At 59.2% G+C, this 22067-nt stretch overlaps 1 protein-coding gene across 1 annotated transcript; it reads left to right on the forward strand.

Moving 5' to 3' along the window:
* The first annotated feature begins 16157 nt into the window (after positions 1–16157).
* JUND (JunD proto-oncogene, AP-1 transcription factor subunit) lies at positions 16158–18040 on the forward strand. The gene has a single exon (XM_045552644.1). The coding sequence runs from the start codon at positions 16327–16329 to the stop codon at positions 17365–17367; it is 1041 nt and encodes a 346-aa protein (XP_045408600.1). The 5' UTR covers positions 16158–16326; the 3' UTR covers positions 17368–18040.
* The last annotated feature ends 4027 nt before the right edge of the window (positions 18041–22067 follow it).

Consider the following 22067-nt stretch of genomic DNA (forward strand, 5'->3'; position numbering starts at 1 on the left):
TACGGGCGGTCCACCTTCCTCTGGAGCCACTGGGCACACCTAGAGGATCTCCTGTCCCCTGTCCCTGGGCTCTGGCAGGCCCGATGGCTCCAGAAATCACAGGCCCCAGAAGAGACACTCCCAAGGCCGTCTCGCTCTAATCAAGCATTAGTGATTCCTTGGGGTGCTGACGTCCTCTCACCCTGGGCAGTGGGCGGGCTGTTGGGTCCCCTGGCGTCCTGCACCAGGTTCCCTGTGACCCCGCCCCTCCATGGAGATGGAAGCACCTTGGGGAGGCCAGGGGTGGGCAGTGGTGGGCAGAAGCCGCGTGCGGCCCCCATCGCCTGGCAGCCTGGGCTGCACCATCCGTGCCGGCATCACACAGAGAAGCTGGGACAGCGGCCACCTGGAGGAGCACCGAAGATCATTGTCACAGGCTCTACCCTGCTTTCCAGCCAAGGCCCTGAGTGTCACACCTCGGGTAACCCACCCGAGACATTGAATCAGCACTTTTGGAAAATGCTCTCGATAGCATGGTCTGCGGACGGTTTTTCCTTCCCTAAGCAAAGGGAAGGAACCGCAGGGAAGGCCTGGGACTTGTGTTGGCTCATCCCCCTGTGCACACGTCCTCTCCACGGCCACCGTGTTGAAACCTGTTTGGAGGGGTGCTTGGGACTAAGGCCTCGCCATGTGTGGAGCCCACTTCTTGGGTCTTCAAAGGTGCCTGGTGCCTGGGACGCTGTCCTGCTCCATTGTGGGACCTGCTGCTGCCTGATGTCTTCTGACAAAGTAGCACTTTTGGTGAGGGGGCAGGGGGTCCAAGCCCGCAAACCCGCCTCCCTCAACAGAGACGTGGACGGTGATCATGGCCCAGGCCTATGGCATCCACCTGCCCACCCAGCCGCGTCCCTGGGCACATCACAGGGCGGGCTGTGGGGGTGGCCAGGCTGGCAGGGTGAGGGGGTAGGAGCCTCCCCAGGACAAGAGGGGCGGGGAGGAGGTGGGCCTTGTTGGCAGCTCACACCCCCCTGCCCTGGATTCATTGGCCCAGAGAGGTCTCTGGGGCTCTGCTGGGGGAGCTGGGCCCCTTCCTGGCAGGGGTCATTTTGGTCACATGCAGCTTTGATGAAATCTGGGAGCTCTGGGGTCAGCTGTCCTGGAAAGCCCTTCAGAGGCCCCTTCCCTGCTCCTGGTGCCAGTTTGGTTTCCCCTCCCTTACCAAGCTCCAAACCAAGAATGTGTTGAGGTGCCCCCAAGAGCCTTCTCACACTTCAGGGTCTTGGGCTCCTTTTATAGGTCACAAGTGCTCGTAAGTCACTGGGGCTTTCAGCGCTGGGGCTAATCCCAGGGTGCCTAATCGTAGCAGCTCGCTGCACTGCGACGCTGGAGCAGCTCTGACCTTTCCAGCTCGCCAGCCTCGGGCTCCTGGCCAGTTCCCTCCTCATCGTGATGTGAGCCGCAGGCAGAGCCCCCTTGCCTGCCTCAGCAGCCTCTGCCCTGCTTAGGTGCAGCAAACTTCCAGAAGCTTCCAGCCTTCTGAGCCCAAGGTGGGGCCAGCCCCATGTTTCATTCTTCCTGGTTGGTTTTGAGAAGCCTTGTCCTTGGCCCCCTCAACAAGAAGAGAAACCAAATGCCCTGGCCTACTTCCTAAACCTGGGGCTTCCAGATCTTTGTGGCTCTCTGATGAGGTCCGCACCCTTGTCACCTGACTGGGGCCACCTGCACTGTAGGTGGTTCCCACCCGCCCCCAACCTCCCTGCCTGGAGTTTGCTATTTGTCAGGGAGGCCCACGCCGTGCACTGTGGCTGGCATGACTCAGCTGGCGTGCAACAGGCCCAGCGCCGCCGCCACCACTGCCACCACCTAAGTCTCTGTGGCCAAGAGCCTGTTTCAGGGACAAATGTGGAGGCCAGCCTCAGGCAGTGGCCCCGAGAGGAAGTGTGGTCCCCCAGACGCCCCTGCACACACCATAGCACCGATTCCTCCTCCAGGCCTCACCTGCTGCTCCCAAAGCCACTCTGACAGCCCCTCGAGATGGCCTGTGCCCGTCGCCTCCCTCCCCACCCCCGGCCAGCTGGACCCTGGCCCCCAACACAAGCCTGGCACTGGGTCCACTTGCCCTGTCCCAGGCACCCTACGTCCCAGGTGGCCCTTTTCTTCCACAGGGGTGAGCTGGCCACAAAGAAGTCAAATGCATAAATGCTGCAGAAAAGAAGAAAAAATGAGAAACAGGGTGTGTGAGGAGGTGGTCAGAGAAGGTGAGAGGGTGACATTTGAGATTCAAGAAGGGCTGGAGGGAGGCCAGGGAGGCAGCCATTTGGCGGAAGAGCATTCCAGGTGGGGGAATGGCATGTGCACAGGGGCAAAGTGAGGGGAAGGAAATGGGGAGGGCACAGGCCTTGAGTGACATGCTGGGGGCTCAGCCCAGGTGGCTGTTGCTCAGGAAGCCCAGGACACTGGGGTGGGACCTCCTTTCCACAGAGAGGCCTCTCCGATGGGTCAAATCAAGTCTAGTAAGGGCAAGAAGCCTCTGGGCACAGGGAGAGCACAGGGAACGGCAACTGCAAAGCCCTGAGCTGTGGCCTGCTCTGTGGGCTCCTCGCAGACGATCTGGAGCTGGGGTGAGTGCACTGAGCACATTCAGCATCGCGCTGACCTCTGTGGCATCAGCCACTTCTCAAGGAAACTGGGCGAGGAGTGGGTCCCCCATGTTCCTGCTCAGCCCTGTGGGTTTCCAAAGCCGCTTACAACTTGGCACCTCCAAGGGTCCTCACAGATAAGAGAAATGCAGGCTCAGGGGACAGGTGCACCACCGTCACAACAGCCCACCATTGTCTGTTACCGAATGTGTGTCAGTTCCTGAACCCACCCACAGGGAGGTGTCCTTATTCACTGCCCAGGCACAGACAAGGTGAGTGACCTGCCCCAGGTCACACAGCAATGGACCTGGCCCTCTGCTCTAGGGCCTCCTCAGAGCTCCTTCCATTGCCTCCTTGAACTTGAAGGGGCCACTGACTTTCTCCCAGCTCAGGTGTGTCAGGCCCAAAATCACAAGCCCGGAAGTGGTTGGGACGGAGGCAAGGTGAGGTCAGCTCCTACTTTAAAATTCACTTCCCTGATTGTAGCTGAGGGATGGGATTCAAGGCACATGGGGAAGGTGGCCGGTGAGTTTGACCCAGCTGTACCCCATGTCCTCGCTGGTCAGTGGGGACAATATTGGCTCCATCTCATGGGGCTTTGGGGAGGATTATGTGAAAGGAATCTTAGGGCTGACCTGGTATACAGCAAGTGCTCGGTAAATGCCTGCAATCATGTAAGAGGGGTGCCTCACTGCATACCTGCAGAGTGTCCAGAAGTCACCAGGGACCCTCTTCAGCCTTATTAGCTATGGGCTTGGTGTCAGTGACTGTCCAGGGGGCACCTGGGGAGTGGCCAGGCCACTGTCCTCTGTGCCCTGGAGGCTGGCACTGGAGGCCTGGCCCCAGGCTTGTGAGCATTCACCTCGCAGGCCCGCAATCCTGCCCTGCAAGCCCCCTCCCATCCTGGGCCGGCCTCTGTGGCCACCCAGCAGTGACTCACACCTGCCCTGCCTCCGCTGGAACCGGGCACCAAAATAGTCACCCAGCTTGCTCTCGGGAGTAGCCATGGAAATACTTCAGGGTTGCTTTCAGCACCTAAAAATACTCGAGTCCTCATGCGTCTCTCCCTCCCTAACTCCTCCTGTGCACCGCCAGGGCCAGACCCTCCATGCCTCGGCCCTCCAGCATGGAGCCACTCCAGATGCCACCATCTCCCCAGAACCCTCTGTAGGGGGCAGCTTCTGAAATTCCCCGAAGTCTCAGTCCTAGGGTAGGGGAGGCCAGGGCTCAGCAACGTTGTCCGGAGAGACCTTCATTGTTCAGCAGCTTTTCCTAAAAATTAAAGAATGATTCTTGCTGTTCGTGTTCCTGAGGTGGCCGGAAGCAGGTGCATCGGATGGGGCCCGCAGCTGCCCTGAACTGCACCCCCTTGCCCTTCCACTGGCTTCGAGACCCCCGGGTAGGTTGTGAGTTCTTCCTCCCGTGCAAGGTGGAGACTTTACAACCCTTGGAGACACCTGGCCTCCTGGTCATATGCCACAGGCCTCTGTGGCCCCGAGGAGTGGTCAACTCTGTGCTCACTACCAAGCACCTTGACCTTCCTGGTGGCCTAAGGAAGGTGGGGGAAGAGGAGCACACAGACTCGAACTGTGGTTCAGCCACCAGGGTGGGATCAAGCATCTCAGTCACCTGAGGGCTCCAACTAGAGGGGAAGAGCAGGTGTAAAGGCCCTGGGGCAGGTGCATGAGGGGGTGAGCTGGAAACGCAGGGCCCCGTAAGGCCTCCCTTGCCCTCCTCATTCTCCCTTAGGGAGGATGCGTCAACCTAGACAAGGTCAGAGGGCTGGACTCTCTGACCTCGGATACACTTAGGAAGCGGTTTTGTTGTTTTTTTAAATTTGTTTTTACTAAAATCCCTACTTTATTCAGATTTCCTTAGTTTCTTTAAAAACACACTTTATTGAAGTAGAGTATTTTTGTTTTTTTTAAAAAAATCAATTAATTTTATTTATTATTTTTAGAGACAGGGTCTTGATCTGTCACCCAAGCTGGCCAACTCCTGGGCTTAAGTGATCCTCCTGCCTCAGCCTCCCAAGTAGCTGGGACTACAGATGTGCCCCACAGTGCTTGCCAGATCTTAGTTTTTGCCTATGTCCTTTTTTTTGTCAATTGAGGTAGGAGTCCCATAACATAAAATTAACCATGTTACCATGTTAAAGTGAATAATTCAGTGGCATTTAGTACATTCACAAGGTTGTTTAACCACCACCTTATTTAGTTCCAGTGGAATATTATACAGCTGGTAAAGGAATAAGGTTTTCACATACGCCCCTGTGTGCATGAAATGCAGAAACATGCTGCTGAGAGAAGCCAGACACAAGGGCCACACAGTGTGTGACTCCATTGACATGAAATGTTCAGATCAGGCCAATCCACAGAGACAAGAAGCAGATTAGTGGCTGCCAGGGGTGGGGGGAGGGGAGTGGGGAGTGACTGCTGATGGGGACAGGGGTTTCTTTTGGGGGGATGAAAATGCTGCTGAAACCAGCAGAGAGGGGGACCATGAAGATGTCCCAGGGAAGAGTGTTCCTGAAAGCTGCAATAGCATGTGCAAAGGCCCCGGGGTAGGAATTTGAGGTGTGTTGGAGGAACATCAAGTAGGAGGCCTGGAGTGGGGTGGAGAGATGTGGGGAGGATCACAGAGGCACCCAGGTCCTCAGCAGGGAGTGTGGGGGGACGGTTCGGGTCCTTGCCAGCCCAGGTGGAGCTCATGCCGCCCTCCCTGACTCAGTTTCCCCCACCAGTGTCTAAGCTCCAAAGGAGGCAGGAGAGGCTCTGGGGTTGTGGGAGCTGTCCAGGGTCATAGGGACCCCTGTTCTGCCCTCTGTGAGTGCCACCCTGGCAGGGCTCTAGATCCCACCCTGGCCTCCCCCCACACACACATACACCCGTGGCTTCCTGCTGTGGCCCATCTTCCCCCCATCACCCCCCAGCTCTGCCTGCTTCTGCTGTCCAGCACCCAGCCCTTGTCCACACTGTTCCCTCATCTGGAGTGCCCACCCCACTTGATACCCTCCCCCCCCAGGACATGGAGGGACTGTTGCCAATGGAAGGGTGTCGGGGAAGATGGGCATTGTGGCCCTTGAGTGTTGCGCACAACCCGGGTAAAAATAGCTGCTCCACTGCCCCTGCCCCCTGTGAGGAGGCGGCCTTGACGGTGGCTGTAGTGAAGGGATGTGCCCAAAGAAGCAGGCAGAGCCACCCATCCATCTATCCACCCACCCATACACCTGTTCACCCATCCAGGTACCCATCTAGCTACCCATCCATCCTTCCACCCCTCCCACCCACCCTTCCATCTGTCTATCCACGCACCCATACAGCTGTTCACCCATCCATTCACCCATCCAGCTACCCATCCATCCCTCAGTCTGTGCCCGCTGCAGAGTGAATGAAAGAAACCCCTGTCCCCATCAGCAGTCACTCCCCACTCCCCTCCCCCCACCCCTGGCAGCCACTAATCTGCTTCTTGTCTCTGTGGATTGGCCTGATCTGGACATTTCATGTCAATGGAGTCACACACTGTGTGGCCCTTTGTGTCTGGCTTCTCTCAGCAGCATGTTTCTGCATTTCATGCACACAGGGGGCGTATGTGAAAACCTTATTCCTTTACCAGCTGTATAATATTCCACTGTGTAGATTTACCTTCATCAACTGTCTAGCGTTTAGGCTGTTTCCAAGGAAGTGCTTGTCGAGCATTCACTCTGCAGCGGGCACAGACTGAGTGCTTAATCCTCACCACGGCCCCCAGCTGCGAGGTCACAGTCATCACCACGCCTATTTGCCCGTCTCAGAGCTGGGGAAAGACAGGCACAGGTAAGCAGACAGGCTACCAGAGGGACTGAGGGCTGCCTCTCAGATGTAGTACAGACAGATAAGAAAACCAAGAATGAAACACGATAAATTCCAGTCTCCCAGGTGGTGGGAACAGCATGTGCAAAGGCCTGAAGTGGGAATAAACTGGTGTCTTGGAGGGAAAGCTGGTGTGGCTGAGTGGAACAAGTGACAGGGACAGAGGAGGAAGGGGGTGGATGGTAGGTGCTTCAGGGCCTGGGGGTGTGAGGAGGGGTCTAAGATATACTCTGAGATGGGGAAATAGAGACTGAGAGTGCAGGAAGAGAGAGGGAGAGAATTAGGAGGCTAAGGAAGAGATCTAACTCCCAGGACTCACCTGAGTGCCCAGTCCCAGACCCCTCTGATACGCGGACTGTACAGGCAGGGGTGAGCACCCCAGTAAGTGCTCCACAAATATTGGGTGGATGGATGGACGGAGAGATGGATGGATGGATGGATGGGTGAATAGGTGTGTGGGTGTATGGGTGGGTGGATAGATGGATAGGTGGATGGGTGGGTGGGAGGATGTAGGGATGGATGGGGTAGCTGGATGGGTGAATAGATGGGTGAACAGGTGTATGGGTGGGTGGATAGATGGATGGGTGGGAGGATGGAGGGATGGATGGGTAGCTGGATGGTTGAATGGATGGGTGAAGAGGTGTATGGGTGGGTGGATAGATGGGTGGGTGGGTGGGGTGGGTGGATGGACAGATGGATGGTGTGAACAGGTGTATGGGTGGGTGGATAGATGGATGGGTGGGTGGCTGGGGAGGATGGACGGATGGATGGAGTGAACAGGTGTATGAGTGGGTGGATGGGTGAATGGATGGGTGAACAGGTGTATGTGTGGGTGGATAGATGGATGGGTGGGTGGGAGGATGGAAGGATGGATGGAGGGAGGAGGAACTGGCACTCAAATCAGTCAATGAGAAGCAGTGTCTCCCACCTTTCTAGTGGTGACCGGGTGGTGGGTAGTGGAGGAACTTGTCCAGCCATTCCCAGGGTCTCACTTGCCTCTCTGCAGCCTCACAAGATGCCCCTGGGGTGGAGGCTGCAGGGTGGGGGCTGTACAGGGTGCCATGAGCACAGGCCAAGCATGGGCGGGCCGGCTGGGTACCAGATGCTGCTACCTGCCTCTGCTGCTGAGTCAGCATCACCATGGCAACTCAGGCCCTCCTGGATGCTTCTTTGGGCACATCCCTTCACTACAGCCACTGTCAAGGCCGCCTCCTCACAGGGGGCAGGGGCAATGGAGCAGCTATTTTTACCCGGGTTGTGCGCAACACTCAAGGGCCACAATGCCCATCTTCCCGACACCCTTCCATTGGCAACAGTCCCTCCATGTCCTGGGGGGGGGAGGGTATCAAGTGGGGTGGGCACTCCAGATGAGGGAACAGTGTGGACAAGGGCTGGGTGCTGGACAGCAGAAGCAGGCAGAGCTGGGGGGTGATGGGGGAAGATGGGGCCACAGCAGGAAGCCACGGGTGTATGTGTGTGTGGGGGGAGGCCAGGGTGGGATCTAGAGCCCTGCCAGGGGTGGCACTCACAGAGGGCAGAACAGGGGTCCCTATGACCCTGGACAGCTCCCACAACCCCAGAGCCTCTCCTGCCTCCTTTGGAGCTTAGACACTGGTGGGGAAACTGAGTCAGGGAGGGCGGCATGAGCTCCACCTGGGCTGGCAAGGGACCCGAACCGTCCCCCACACTCCCTGCTGAGGACCTGGGTGCCTCTGTGATCCTCCCCACATCTCTCCACCCCACTCCAGGCCTCCTACTTGATGTTCCTCCAACACACCCTCAAATTCCTACCCCGGGGCCTTTGCACATGCTATTGCAGCTTTCAGGAACACTCTTCCCTGGGACATCTTCATGGTCCCCCTCTCTGCTGGTTTCATGGACCCTCTGGACACTTCCTCCACACCCCACAGCTTCCCCCTCCCTGCTGCGATGTCCTCCAGCCTGATCAGAGCACATCAGGGACAGGGTGCGGGATGTGGGGTGACCAATGGCTCCCTGGGCAGGGGTGACCCTCAGTCCAGGCCACAAGGCCTTGTTAGAAGTCAGTGGGTGAGCCAGGCCAGGTGGCCAAGACCAGGGCCGGGAGTCCCCAGCCCTCCCTGCCAGCCTCCTCTGGGAACCCCGCCTGGGCGCCAGTTCTCTCCAGACCTGGTTCATTTCTCTAGGGCTCTGTCTTCCTTCTATTTTTTCTTCCCTTCCTCTTTTGCTCTCTCTCTCCCTTATCTCTGCTTTTTTCTCATTTATCTCCAAGTCACCGTCTAGCTTTTCTCTCCCATCTATCTCTAAGCTCCTACCTGAGGGGCCCCATTGAGCACAGCCTTGCCCAGAACCCTGGGGCGGCTCCCTTGGCCTCAACATACCCACTCAACAAAAGGGCTTGTTCCAGGGCCTGAAGCCCACCCTGGGGGGAGAGGGTGATTCCAGCGGAGTGGGGGACACCCTTTCCTCTTCTCTGCTCAGGGCTCCCTCCAGGGCCCTGGTGGGGAAGGGGTTAACTGTGTGCTGTCCCCTCCCCCCAAGCCCTGCATTTAATTAGCAGCCAGTAGGGGCGGCCGGGGGTGGTAGGGAGGGGGGAGGAGGGGGAGAGGAGAAAGTAGGGATGGGAGGGAGGAGGGTGGAGTAGGAGAGGAGGGGGTGGGGGTGGGGTGGGAGGGGGAGGGAAGGGAAGCGGAGGGGGGGGGGACGAGCAGAGGAGGGGCAGGAGGAGAGAGGGGGGCCCAGAACCCGCGAGGTTTTGAGGCCCGCCTCCCCTTTCTGTTCTCCCCTACCCCCTCTCATAGGCGGGGCGAACGTCAGCTCTCCCCATTATCCAGCTGGGGAAACTGAGGTCACGCCGACGTGCGACTCGCCGGGGCACGGGATGAACGTCTGCTTGGGCGGTTTTGTGGGGATACGTCTGCGCACCGGAAAGCAAACAAAACAAAAACCCCCGAAAGCAACTCATCTCAGCCCACCGACCGCGGGGGCCCGGGAGGGGGCTGCAGGGCGGGACCTGGGCTGCCCCCGGGTTCAGCCCCAGGCAGGCCACGCGCCTTCCGGTGCCTCAGTCTCCCGCTCCGGATGGCGCGGGACCACTCTCGTCACCACATCCACAGCTTCCAGCGCCGCGCGGGGCGGGGGCCCGCAGCCCAGGCGTCCGCGTTTACGCGGCTCTGTCTAGCCCTGACGTCGGCGCTGACGCCAGCCGCCCCCTCCTGCCCCCCATCCCCCCGGCCGCCGGGTCCGCCGCGGTGCATTAACCCCTCCGCTGCCGCAGGCGGCCGCGAACCTCCCGGGATCCCTCCTCCACCTCCCACGGGGGGGGGGCGGCGGCGGACAAGTCCGGCGTGGCCAGGCGAAGCCAGCGGTCCCGGTTGGCTCCGGGCCTTGGCCCCCGCGGTGCCCTCCGCGTCTCCCGCCCCGAGCCGACATCCCTCCCTCCGGCCGGCCCTGACTCCTCCAGGGCCGGGCGTGTCCGCGTCTGGCCGGGTCCCCGGGACTCGAGGTGGGGTCTTCTCTCCCCAGCAACTAGCTGTTTCAAAGTCGGTTTCTCCCCCTAGTTTCAACCATCAAAGCCTGGAGAGTTTAGGGACGTCACCCAGCCTGGGGCTGCGCTGCCCTGGCCCAGACGCGGATCCTCGCCCCCACCCCGGGGGGGGGCGTCTCCCCGCGGAGGCGAGGACCCCGCAGGCCCCGCCCTGCCCCAGGGGAAGTGAGAATAGGGGGTCCTCCCCCGCATTCTCGCCACTTCCTCCCGCGGACAACAGCGGCGGGGGGGAGGGGAAGGCGTGGGAGTTCAAGAGCTCGGCTTGGTGTCCGGGGCACTGGGGGGGTCTCTGCACCGCTCCACCTGATTTGGTGGGGCTGGCGTTTAACTGCCCACGTGCCAGGTGCCCCCCAAACCTGCTCCTCCCTCGGAGCCTCTTAAGCGACCCGGACACTGCCTGCATCCCCGCCCCCACCCCGGGCCTGGGCAGCCGCCTCCTCCCCGCCCCCTGGGCTGCCTGCCTCGCCCCCTTTCAATCTACTCCCCAACTGGGGCCCAGATCCTTTCTGCTGACTGGCGGGCGGCCAAGCCGGTGACAGCCCGCAAGGCCCTGCAAGTCCGGGGCCGGCTCCAGCGCGCCCGCTCCTCACCAGCCGGGACCCCTGAGCTCCGGTGCCCCAGTCCTCCTGCAGAGACGCAGCCCGAGGTGTGCAGGGCCACCCGGAGGGGAACCTGCCCTCTAAAGACTGAAGCCACGTTTTGCTCAGAGCCTCAGTTTGTGCATCCGAAAAATGGGGACAGATGCCCCTCCTTCCAGGGCTACTTCGGAGATTAGGCGGCAGAATATCTAGTCAGGGTGGGGAACCGCGGCCTTGGGGCTACATGTGGCCTTCTGGATGCTTGAGTGGGGCCTGTTGACTGAACCCGAATTTTACAGAAAAAACTCCTTTTGATCTCTAAATTCTAGAGAGTGGGTTTCCCCTCTTAGCAGCGTGGATACTTCCGCTCATTTATTAATTCACTCATCCATTCATTATTTCATTGACTCATTTATTATGTTACCTAGCCTTCTTTCATTCATTCATTCACTCCTTCATTGATTCACAGACCACAGGCAGACTGGGAAGGCAGTCGGGCCCGCATCTCGGCAGGGACAGGGGTCAGGGCCTACAGGACTGTGGGTGGGGACAGCCCCAGGTCTGGAGGTGGAGTTGGGAGCTTCCACTTCACGGAGCTAAACTGAAGCCTCCCCCGAGAGGCCCCATGGAGTCCCCCACACTCCCCTACCATCCCGCCCTCAGTCTGAAACGGTGAAACCCAGGCGTAGTGAACCGATCACCAAGATACCGGCAACTCTGGGTTCAGTGCGTACTGGAACCAAGGGGACTGGAAGGCCTGCCCAGTGGGTCCCTGAGGCCCCTCCTGCCCTCTGTTTGGGGCTTCCCTGCCTTTAACGCTACTAAGACACTGGAGGTCCAGCCCCAGCCCTGAGTGTCCCTGAGGATGGAATGCCTGGCTTGGCTCTTGTTTCATCGTTTTTTCGGTTTCTTTCTATTTATGGCAAGCATTCTTGGTGGTGACACGAAGTTTCCCTTTTGAAATATATTTACTGAAGTAAAAACAGAAAAGGGGGGCAACTTAAAAGAAAACAGTAACATTGACCAAAGTGTGCTTCATCCCGGAGGGAAGGCAGGGTGGTGAAACCCCCTGCCCAGCATACAGCATGGTCTAACGGACCAAAGATGGTGTGTGAGCTTGGCCAAAGAAAGAAAAGACAACAAACCATCCTGTGACCCCCAAACCTTCTGTTCCCCAACATCTGCCTGTGAAAGGGCCTATCCTAGGCCTGGACATAGGGCAAGTGCACATTAGGTGCATGCTGATTGAGTGCAGGCGTCCTACCTGCCCTGGGGGGGTGAGTAGGGTAAGCTGCGTTCTCCTTGTGCTAGTCCTTTGGGCCTGACTCTGGACGCTCAGTCCGTCGATCAACAGACACAGGACCGAGCCACTCTTGCAGGCCTGAAGAAGGCTGGGGACACCACAGCCTCAGAGCAGTCAGGAACAACGGTCATAAAGTGGCTCTGCCAGGTTCCATCTAGTTCCATCAGTATCAATGCTGAAGGGGGCTGACTGTGCCTCAATGTCCCCATCTGTAAAATGGCTGAGGCTGGAAAGAGCCAGTGCCAACTCAGAGAGCAGGCACTCCTGAGGGCATGGGTGCCCTCCGTGCGGCTGGGCAAACACCTGCGCTGTTTCCGGAGAGGGTGGAAGCGGGGGCAGGAAAGGGGGAGAGAGGCTGCAGCCTTCCCCAGTAACCCGATCCTCAGGAATGTGCCGAGGCCAGACAGCGCCCCCCTCCCCCCCCCCCCGCCCTAAGGCCGACGCCCCGCCCCCGCCGCCTCGCAGGGGTCCTGCCACCCGGGGACTGTCCCTCCAAGCCCCAGCCCCATTAGCCCGCAGGTCCTAAGCGCGGGTTAGGGTCCCCACAGGCCCTACCCTAACTCCATGGAATCGTGAAGGAAGGGTGGAGGAGGGGACCAACACCGACAAGCCCCGCCCCCTGCCCAGAGGCCCCCTTCGCGGCACCCCCTCTGCCTGCTTAACTCCTGGGTTTTTTCTTTCTTTAGGACTTTCTGATTTATCAAGTTGGTTTTAGGTTTCTGAGTCTTGAAAGTAGGCTAAAAAATTAAACCGAATTACAGGTTGTTTTAAACAAGAAAGTAGGCTGAGCACTGTGGCTCACGCCTGCGATCCCGGCACTCTGGGAGGCTGAGGCGGGAGGATCGCTGGAGCTCAGGATTTCGAGACCAGCCTGAGCGGGTCCGTCTCTACTAAAAATAGAAAAAAAATTAGCCGGACAACTAAACATACAAAAAATTAGCGGGGCCTGGTGGCGCATGCCTGTAGTCTCAGCTACTGGGGAGACTGAGGCAGGAGGATCGCTTGAGCCCAGGAGTTTGAAGTTGCTGTGAGCTAGGCTGACGCCAGGGCATTTGCCTGGGCAACAGAGCGAGACTGTCTCAAAAAAAAAAAAAAGAAAAAAAAATATATATATAAAGAAAGAAAGGAAATATCCACTCAGGTGGGAGTGGGGGCGTCAGGTGAGGCCTCTGCTTGGAGGGCGGGATTCTCTCCAGCTGGGCTGTGGGACTTGGGACAGGTGCCAGGCCTTCTGCAGACACTGCTCTGGGAAGTGGAAGAACATTCCCTGCAAGATTCGTGCAGTTGCTGTGAGGATAAAGGTGAGAAAATGCAGAGTTCCAAGCTGAGCCCTATTACCCCCAACCCCATCTGAATCTACCACTGCCTTGGAGACAAATCCTATCCTGGGTTAGGTGGAGGCCCTCCCTGCCTTCTCTCCTTTTGGCTCCCATGGGTTCCTCAATCCAGTCCCACCTGCCTCCCCACCTTCCATCAATATATCTGGCTGGTTCCCACCCCAGGGCCTTTGCATTTGCTGTTCCTGCTGCCGGGACATTCCGTCCTCCATCAGTTCCTGATTTGCTCCAGCTTCTCTTTATGCCCATCTGGGGTGCATGCCCCTTCACCCTCTATGGAGGGGACACCGTTTATTGTCCCCTAAGCTGTGCTCACCAAGTTCTCCCTCACACCAGGCCCTGGGAAGGTGCAGGTGTTTGGCTCATTCTGGGAGTCAGACCATCTGGCTCACAGTAGGTGCTTGAACGATGCATGTGGAATGAATGAATGAGAGATCCCTAGTTCACAGATTTAGAGGCCTCCCCTTGTCCCAAGAGACTTCAGACCTGCCCCTGAGAAGCCTCCATTCTGGGAGGACAGAGCTGGACACAGCTGCTGTGGGGTCAGCGATGGGACAAATTGGACAGGAATGGGGTGTCTGGAGGGCTCCCTGGCTGGGGAGAAGAAAGTGAGGCAGGGAAGGGCATTGAGGCAGTAGAAACAGCAATGCACAGGCAGAGGAGCCCTTGGAGGAGTAGGGTAGCGGAGCTTGCCAAAAGTAGCTCCCCACACTTGAGAGGCCAGGACAAGCCCTCCCAATCCAGCCCTGAGGACCTCCCCTCCTCCTGTATGGGAGAGACAGAGCCAGACACAGATGGAGGACTAGGGGAATCCCAGGGGACATGATTAGGAAAGTCTTCTTGGAGAAGGGGGCATTGGAGGTGGGTTTTGAAGGATGAGTAGGAGTTTTCCAGGAGGCTAAGTAAGGGCACTACAAGCTGAGAGAACTAAAGACCAAAGAACTGTAGTTAAGTTTGGCCAAATAATAATTAAGTAAAACAATTACAAAAAACATTTATTGAGCCCTTACTATCTCTTCAAATCCCCCAGTAAAAATCACAGTACTCCACAAGGTAGGGAGGATTATATGTTCCATTTTCAGGAGGGAGAAACTGAGGCTCAGAGAGGTAACATGCCTTGGCCTCTCACAGCCCTCCTGCCTTGAGAAAAGTCCACCATTCCCCTCAGGCTAGCTCAGACTATGGTTTCATTGGACCATTGCCCTAGCTGCCAAGGCCAAGGCGGAAGGTCAGGGCAGGGCCTCCCTAAGCCGCCCACTCACCCTGCGGCCTCAGGGAGGAGCATGACCCCATCTCCTCCAGTCTGGCCCCACAGCATGGCTGCAGGTCTGGGGGCTGGGTCTCCTCCCACTAGGGGTCCCTTGCCCAGGCTAGAACCTGCTCTGGAGAACACACAGCCCCACGTGTGTGGAAATGCAGACACCTTCCCTACCTATCTAGAGACAAACAGCCCAGCCCTCTGCCCCTGAAATTCAGCATTCAGGCCTGCCAGGTCAGGTCTCTGTCTCTTATTTCCTCACTACATTCCAATTAATAAGGACAAGCCAGGTCTCTTGCTGATGGTGACAGCCTCCCCTAGGGCCTTCTTGCCCCAGAGCCCAGCTGGGGGCAGGCCCAGGTGAGGAAGGGGTGTAGGAAACGGAGTACTCATGCTCACTGACCCGTCAGACAAACTGAGGCTGGAGACCACCCACAGCCACCCTTCAGGTAGCATTCTCCCCTAACACTGAGCACCCATTGTGTGCCAGGCCCTGTGCAGGACACTGTGCACCCAGCATGCTGGGATAGACAAGGTCCCTGCCCTCCAGGGACTACGGTTCATCCCATCATTCTGACAGATTCAGAGGCTACAATAAAGGAATGAAGTCAGGGGGTGGGTGCCCCCTGAGGGCACACTTTGCACTGGGGGAAGGAAATACCAGGCAGAGGGTACAGCACATGCAAAGGCCCTGAGGTGGGAATGAGCTCCTCTTTCCCACCACTCTTAATGGTGGCCCACTAAGCCTAGTAGCCATAATCGTAGTAATAAGCAGGTGATAATTACTAGCTGGGATTCTGCCTCTTGGCCCAGCCCCTGGAGTGGGGCACCCTCGTCCAGGGACCCACATCAGGCCCTGGCAGACCCAGAGTTAAAATGTGGGACTCCCAGGTTCTAGGGCTCTATGGATGGATAAGAGCTCAGGCCTAATCACAGCCCTGACCCTGCTGTGACTCTTAGCTAGCTCTGGGGTGGTGGGGTGTCACTGCATCTTGGTGAACCTCAGTTTCCCATCTGTAAAGGCAGGGCTCTAGATCCCACCCAGCGGAAATTATCAGAACTGAAAAGCTTCCAGCAACTTCTGGCGACCCTCCTCTTCCCTGCCCCGTCTTCCTGGAGCAAACACACCCGGGATGGAGGGCGGGGAAGACTGACCTGCCCCGCACCCCCGGCGAGCCCCGCAGCACGGCCCCACCAGGCCTCCAGTACCCAAAAGGCGCTGAGAGAGATGCCGTCGCCGTAGTGGCGCGGGAGGCGCAGAGGAGTTATTTATCCACACTGGCGCCCATCCCCCTCCGTCCCCGGAGGCCGGCACCTCCCCCGCCCCCGCCTGGCCCAGGCCCCACGCGCGGACGCGGGGCGGGGCCTCGAGGGGGCGGGGGCCCCAGCAGGCGGGCACCTTGCGGCCGGGCGCATCACGCCACCAGGGACGTGCCTTGGCGGGAGGCGGCGCTGGGGAAATCGGTCGTACACAGGGGCGGGGTGACCCAGCCTCGGCGCGCGGCCCGCCCCCATGACGTCAACCCACAAGGCAGCGCGCTGTTGTGTCGTGTAACGCGCGTCGCCCGGGCAACGGCAGCCAGGCGGGCGTCGGCGGCCTGGCCCCACCCCTTCATGCAAATGACCGACGTCATCCGCGTCCAATGGCAAACGGGGGCGGTGAGCTCATCGCGCTGAGCCGAGGCTATAAGAGAACGCACAAGCCGCGCGGCTCACGAGCCGCCGCCAGCGGAAGGCCGGGCGCAGCGGCTTCGGCCTGGGCGGGCGCAGGGCCGAGCGCAAGGGGGGGGGCGCGGGCCCCCCGGGAGGCCGCAGCCACTCCCCCCCCGGGCCGGCGAGGCGGGGGAGGCGGAGGATGGAAACACCCTTCTACGGCGATGAAGCGCTGAGCGGCCTGGGCGGCGGCAGTGGCAACGGCAGCAGCTTCGCGTCCCCGGGCCGCCTGTTCACCGGGGCGCCCCCGACGGCGGCGGCCGGCAGCATGATGAAGAAGGACGCGCTGACGCTGAGCCTGAGCGAGCAGGTGGCGGCGGCGCTCAAGCCGGCGGCCGCGCCGCCTCCGGCCCCCTTGCGCGCCGACGGCGCCCCCAGCACCTCACCCCCCGATGGCCTGCTCGCCTCCCCCGACCTGGGGCTGCTCAAGCTCGCCTCCCCCGAGCTCGAGCGCCTCATCATCCAGTCCAACGGGCTGGTCACCACCACGCCGACCAGCACGCAGTTCCTCTACCCCAAGGTGGCGGCCAGCGAGGAGCAGGAGTTCGCCGAGGGCTTCGTCAAGGCCCTGGAAGATTTGCACAAGCAGAACCAGCTCGGCGCGGGCGCGGCCGCTACTGCCGCCGCCGCCGCCGCCGCCGGGCCCTCGGGCACAGTCGCGGGCTCTGCGCCCTCCGGCGAGTTGGCCCCGGCGGCGGCCGCGTCCGAGACACCGGTCTACGCGAACCTGAGCAGCTACGCGGGCGGTGCTGGGGCCGCGGGGGGCGCTGCGACGGTCGCCTTCGCTACAGAGCCGGTGCCCTTCCCACCGCCGCCACCCCCGGGCGGGCTGGGGCCGCCGCGCCTCGCCACGCTCAAGGATGAGCCACAGACGGTGCCCGACGTGCCGAACTTCGGCGAGAGCCCGCCGCTGTCGCCCATCGACATGGACACGCAGGAGCGCATCAAGGCAGAGCGCAAGCGGCTGCGCAATCGCATCGCCGCCTCCAAGTGCCGCAAGCGCAAGCTGGAGCGCATCTCGCGCCTTGAGGAGAAAGTGAAGACCCTCAAGAGCCAGAACACGGAGCTGGCGTCCACAGCGAGCCTGCTGCGGGAGCAGGTGGCGCAGCTCAAGCAGAAAGTCCTCAGCCACGTCAACAGCGGCTGCCAGCTGCTGCCCCAGCACCAGGTGCCCGCGTACTGAGCCCGCGCGCGGGGCGCATGCGCGGCCACTCTCCCAAGGGGCGGGCTCGCGGAGGGGAGTCGTGGGCGCCCCGGACTTGGAGAGGGCGCGGTCCCGGGGACCCTCGCTTTGGGTGCCCAGGACTCGGAGAGGGCGCGGCCCCCGGGGATCCCCCGAGGGTGCCCAGGACTCGGAGGGGGCGCCCCGGACTCGACAAGCTGGACCCCCTGCTCCCGGGGGGGCGAGCGCATGACCCCCCGCCCTCGCGCTGCCTCTGTCCTCTGCGCGCGGCCGTACCGCGTTGCATAAACCTGCGCGTCCCGACTGCCCCTTTGTACACACCGCCGCGGAAGGGGGTTCCGAGGGGGCGCAGCCTCAAGCCTTTGCGTTTCCTTTTATTTTTTTGCCTTTGGAAGAGAGAACAGAGTGTTCGATCCTGCCCTATTTATGTTTCTACTCGGGAACAAACGTTGGTGTGTTGTGTGTGTGTTTTCTCGTGTTGGTTTTTTAAAGAAATGGGAAGAAGAAAAAAATACTCCACCCCTTTCCTTGCTCTCCCCACTCCCGTCCTTCCAACTCCCCCCCCCCCCCCGCCCTTTTTGTTCTGTTTTTTTGTTTTGCTACAAGTCCACATTCCTGTTTGTAATCCTCGGTCCGCCCGGCGTTCTGTTTTCAGTAAAGTCTCCTTACGCCAGCTCGGCTCTCCGCCTCCTCCTTTCGCCGCCGAGGCCTAGCGGGCTGGGAGGGGTCTGGCCGTACCCCCTCCCCCTGGCCGCCTGCCCCCGGCCTCCGCCGCGACTCCTTCCCTTTGGGGGACGAGGGCGGGAGCAGGGCGGGGCCTGCACATCTGGCGCGCAGCGAGCGCCATCTAGGCAAGTCTGGGAGCGGGGCCGCCTGATGTTGGGGTTGGGGAGGGGATCCTGGGGTCTCTGAGCAGCGTTTGGAACTAGCTAACGTCCTCCGTGCCTTTTGGGGAGGAGAGATTGCGAGGTGGAAAGGCGACAGCCCCGACCCGAGACAGAAACATATTTAACCTTGTATTTACCCATCTGGGACTCTATTTCCGTGTCTGTGAAATACAGCATCGAGAAACTGGCCTGTAAAGTTGTGAAGATTAAGAGAGTTTATATTTATAAAGCAGTGCTTGGCTTACAGTTGGCGGTTAATGGAAGCTTTTATTACCGTTTGGTGGAGGGAAGTGGAATTTGGAGGCTCACGGAGGGCAAGCCGGTGGTCCCAGAAGGAAGGTGGCGCAGGTGGGGGCTGACCCACATGGTGTGCCTCCAGCACCGGAAGCCTGTCCACACGGACTCACAGTCCAGGATTTTTCAAGTATCTCCCTGGGGCACCCTCCTTCCCCAACATCCTATTCCCACATTTTGAGGAAAGTTAGGGTTCAGATAGGTTGAGCAACTGGCTTGAGGTCACACATCCTTTTTAGAGGACTGTGCAGACATATGGACTTGGGCAAGTCGCCTCTTGGGCCTCAACACCGGGCTGCCCACTTCCCCTGCCTGCTCCCGCCTTTGCCCTTAGGACCCTGAGCCTTGGGCTTCTGACCCACCTGGGCCCCCAGGGATGTGAATATTGGTGCCCAAGGTGGGCACGTGTCCTGCCAGGGAAGGCAGGTGAATTGTGCCCATTTCGCAGGTGAGGAAACAGGTTCATAGAAGGTTCCTCACCACCTACACTTTTCAAGGGTCTGGCTTTAAACTGTGTGATCTCGCCCTGTGCTGAGGTCAGGCAGCTGTTTCAGGAGGGGTCCCCCACTCTGCCCAAGAAGGATGCTGGTACTGAGGTGGGTCTTGACACACAGGAGACCGGCAGAGCTTCACTCATCTGGAGACTGGGTCCCAACTTAGGTGCCAGTTAGCAGCTGTGGTGTGACCTCAGCCAAGTCCTCTTGCCCTGATGGCTTCTACCACCTGTGCTGTGAAATGAGCATGGGGGTGACATCTTCTAGGTCAGAAGTCAGGAGTCCAGGGAGGTGCCTGGGGGTTGAACAGCAATGACTGCACTCAGTGATGGTGTCTGGCATAGACCCCAATGTATAGAGAAGGCAAGGCTCAGGAGAGTTTTGCAACTTGCTCGACACCCCTGTTACATAGCAGAGCAGGATTCGAACCCAGAACTCTCACCTACCTCCCAGCTAAGGCAAGAGGTCTCTGAGGAACCTCGATGTTTCCTTCCAGGCACCTCCTCACGCAGACTCCATTTTCTTTCCTCCTGGCGCTAGGGCCTTTGCACAACCGCCAGAGTGCCTGCTACCTTCCTCCAGCCACCCAGCTGAGTTCCACCTCCCAGCTGCACACGCTGTCCTCCAGAGAGTGTCCCCGATATCCCTCAGGCTGGGCCAGTACCTTACTGGGCTCCTACAGTGCCCTGCGTTCCTCTGCTATTCCCTGACCAGTCTAGGTTTGTGTGTAGCTTCACTGAGGGCACAGATGAGGTCTGTTCTGGTCACTGCTGAAACACGGAGTATGTAAGTCCTGTCCAACTGCCATGTCACCAATTTTGTCCAAAGCCATATCCACAGTATAGAGAAGAGGACAGAGGAGGGGATGCCTCCTGGCCTCTTGCCCTGGGGCCCCCCAGCGGCCCCCTAAGGAGCCCAGGTCCGGCAGAGGCTTCTGGGCCAGGCTGTGTGGCTTTGGCTGGAGTCTGCTGCACTGAAGCCAAGGTGTGTGTCAGCCTCGGGCTGGGCCAGTGGTGACTCACACTGGGCCCCGGCCCAGCGCAGCCCCAGGAGGTGACCTAGGGCAGTGGCCTCACTTCCCCCTCCAGGACCAGGATCATCACCACTTTGGCAGGACGTACAGTGACACCAACAGGCACCAGGTCCAGCCCCCCCTTAAGGAGCCCCTAGTCAGAGAGCCAGACCTGGGATGCAGGTCAGAAGCTGCTATTCCTCCCTTGCTCTAAGCCCTCTCATGGCTCCCTGGTGCCTTCTCAATAAAACCCAAACTCCTCTGGGAGGCTGAGGTGGGACGATTGCTTGAGGTCAGGAGTTCGAGACCAGCCCAGACAAGAGTGAGACCACATCTTTACCAAAAATAGAAAAAAATTAGCTTGGCATGGTGCCATGTACTTGTAATCCCAACTAATCAGGAGGCTGAGGCAGGAGGATCTCTTGAGCCCAGAAGTTTGAGGTTGCTGTAAGCTAGGATCATGCCACTGCACTGTACCTGAAGCAACAGAGCAAGATTCTATCTCAAAAACAAAAACCAAAAACCCTCCAAACTCCTGTACTCCCCTCCGAGGCCCCACCTATCAGGCCCCTGCTGATCTTCCACCGTGCACACCAACCAGCCTCCTCGCTGTTCCCTAATCACACCCAGCTGCTTCCCACCCCAGGGCCTGTGCCCTCTGCCTGAGATGCCCTCCCCCAGCCTCCCATGGACATCTCCTTCTCCCCGTTTCAGGCTTAGCTCCCTGGGTTGCCGGTCCCACTCCCTGATGGGTTCTTTCCCAGAGGAATAAAATTTTACACCCCCAAATTATTTGAGTTGTTTGTATCTGGAAGCCTGGGGCAGGTCCCACCAGCAGGTGCTCAGAAAAATGCCCAGGGGCTGGAAGACTTAAGCCACCTCCAGACACATGGAGGTTAGGACCCCCTCTGTGCTCAGAGCCCTGACTTCTTGCTCACGAAGAGCAAGTATAGATAGCAACCATCATGATCTTCAGCCCTGACCCACATCCCGCCCCCAACTCCCAGAATCCCCTACCCTCAGGGCTGGTGGGGATTGGCCGGAACCTGACTGTGAGTCACAAAGCTGCCGTGGCACCAAGGCCCAAGGCTGGTCATTCGGGCTGGTGGGTTCAGCTTCAGGGGCAGGTGAGTGGGGCTGGTTGAGGGCTTGTCTGGGGTGTATACAGGGGACCCTGTCGTTCCCTTTTGGCTCCCAGCGCCTTCAGAGCCCTTCTGGGCCACCCGGGGTATTCCAAGTGGTGGGTCAAGCTCCTCAGCCCCTCAGAGCAGGGGCACTAGGGGCCCCCGAAGCCTTGATAGTGGATTTGTCCCCCTGGGGGGGGTCCACCCTGGAAAGCCTGTTGTGTCTCCTTGAGACCCTGGGGATGGTGGACTTAGCTATTGTGACAGATAGGGAAACTGAGGCTCAGAGTTTTACTCAAATTGACTCAATTTACTCAAAATTGCTGAGCCAAGTGCTCAGCTTATATGTCTGGGGGGGCCCTATTCCTTCTTCCCATGACCCCCAATCCCGTTTTTCTCTCTCCACCATCTGCTCACCCGCTGTGGTTGAGTGCCTCCAAAGCCCTGTACCCTGTGGTCAATGAAACCCCAGACCCTGGAAGGGAACCCATTCAGTTCCTGAAGCAGCCGTCTCCAAGTCCTCAAGCTTGGGCTACACCTAGCCATCCATCCATCCATTTATCCAACCATTCATTTATTCATCCATAAATATCTATTGAGCACCTATTGTGTGCACTCTACTCAGCCCTGGGGATTCAATGACAAATGAGAGACTGGAGTCCCAACCTTTGGGCAGCTGACAGTCTAACGGGGGAGGCCGATTAAAAGCAAGGTGAAGAAGGACGACAACCGGGTGTGCCGGCTTCTGCAGACCTTAGGCGCCTCTCTGTGCCCACCCCCAGGGGAGCCGGCAGGGCGAGTGATTCCATGGCAGTTGTCTTACCATTCAGTCAATGTTAATGCTCCTTCCAAACGGGCCTGGCTCATCTCAGGGCTTGGGGTGCATGGT

This window comes from Lemur catta, chromosome 1 (assembly GCF_020740605.2).
Source record: "Lemur catta isolate mLemCat1 chromosome 1, mLemCat1.pri, whole genome shotgun sequence".
Classification (NCBI taxonomy): domain Eukaryota; kingdom Metazoa; phylum Chordata; class Mammalia; order Primates; family Lemuridae; genus Lemur; species Lemur catta.

What these genes read in the sequence shown, in the direction of transcription:
- JUND (XM_045552644.1), top strand. Translation starts at nt 16,327, where the DNA reads ATGGAAACACCCTTCTACGGCGATGAAGCGCTGAGCGGCCTGGGCGGC.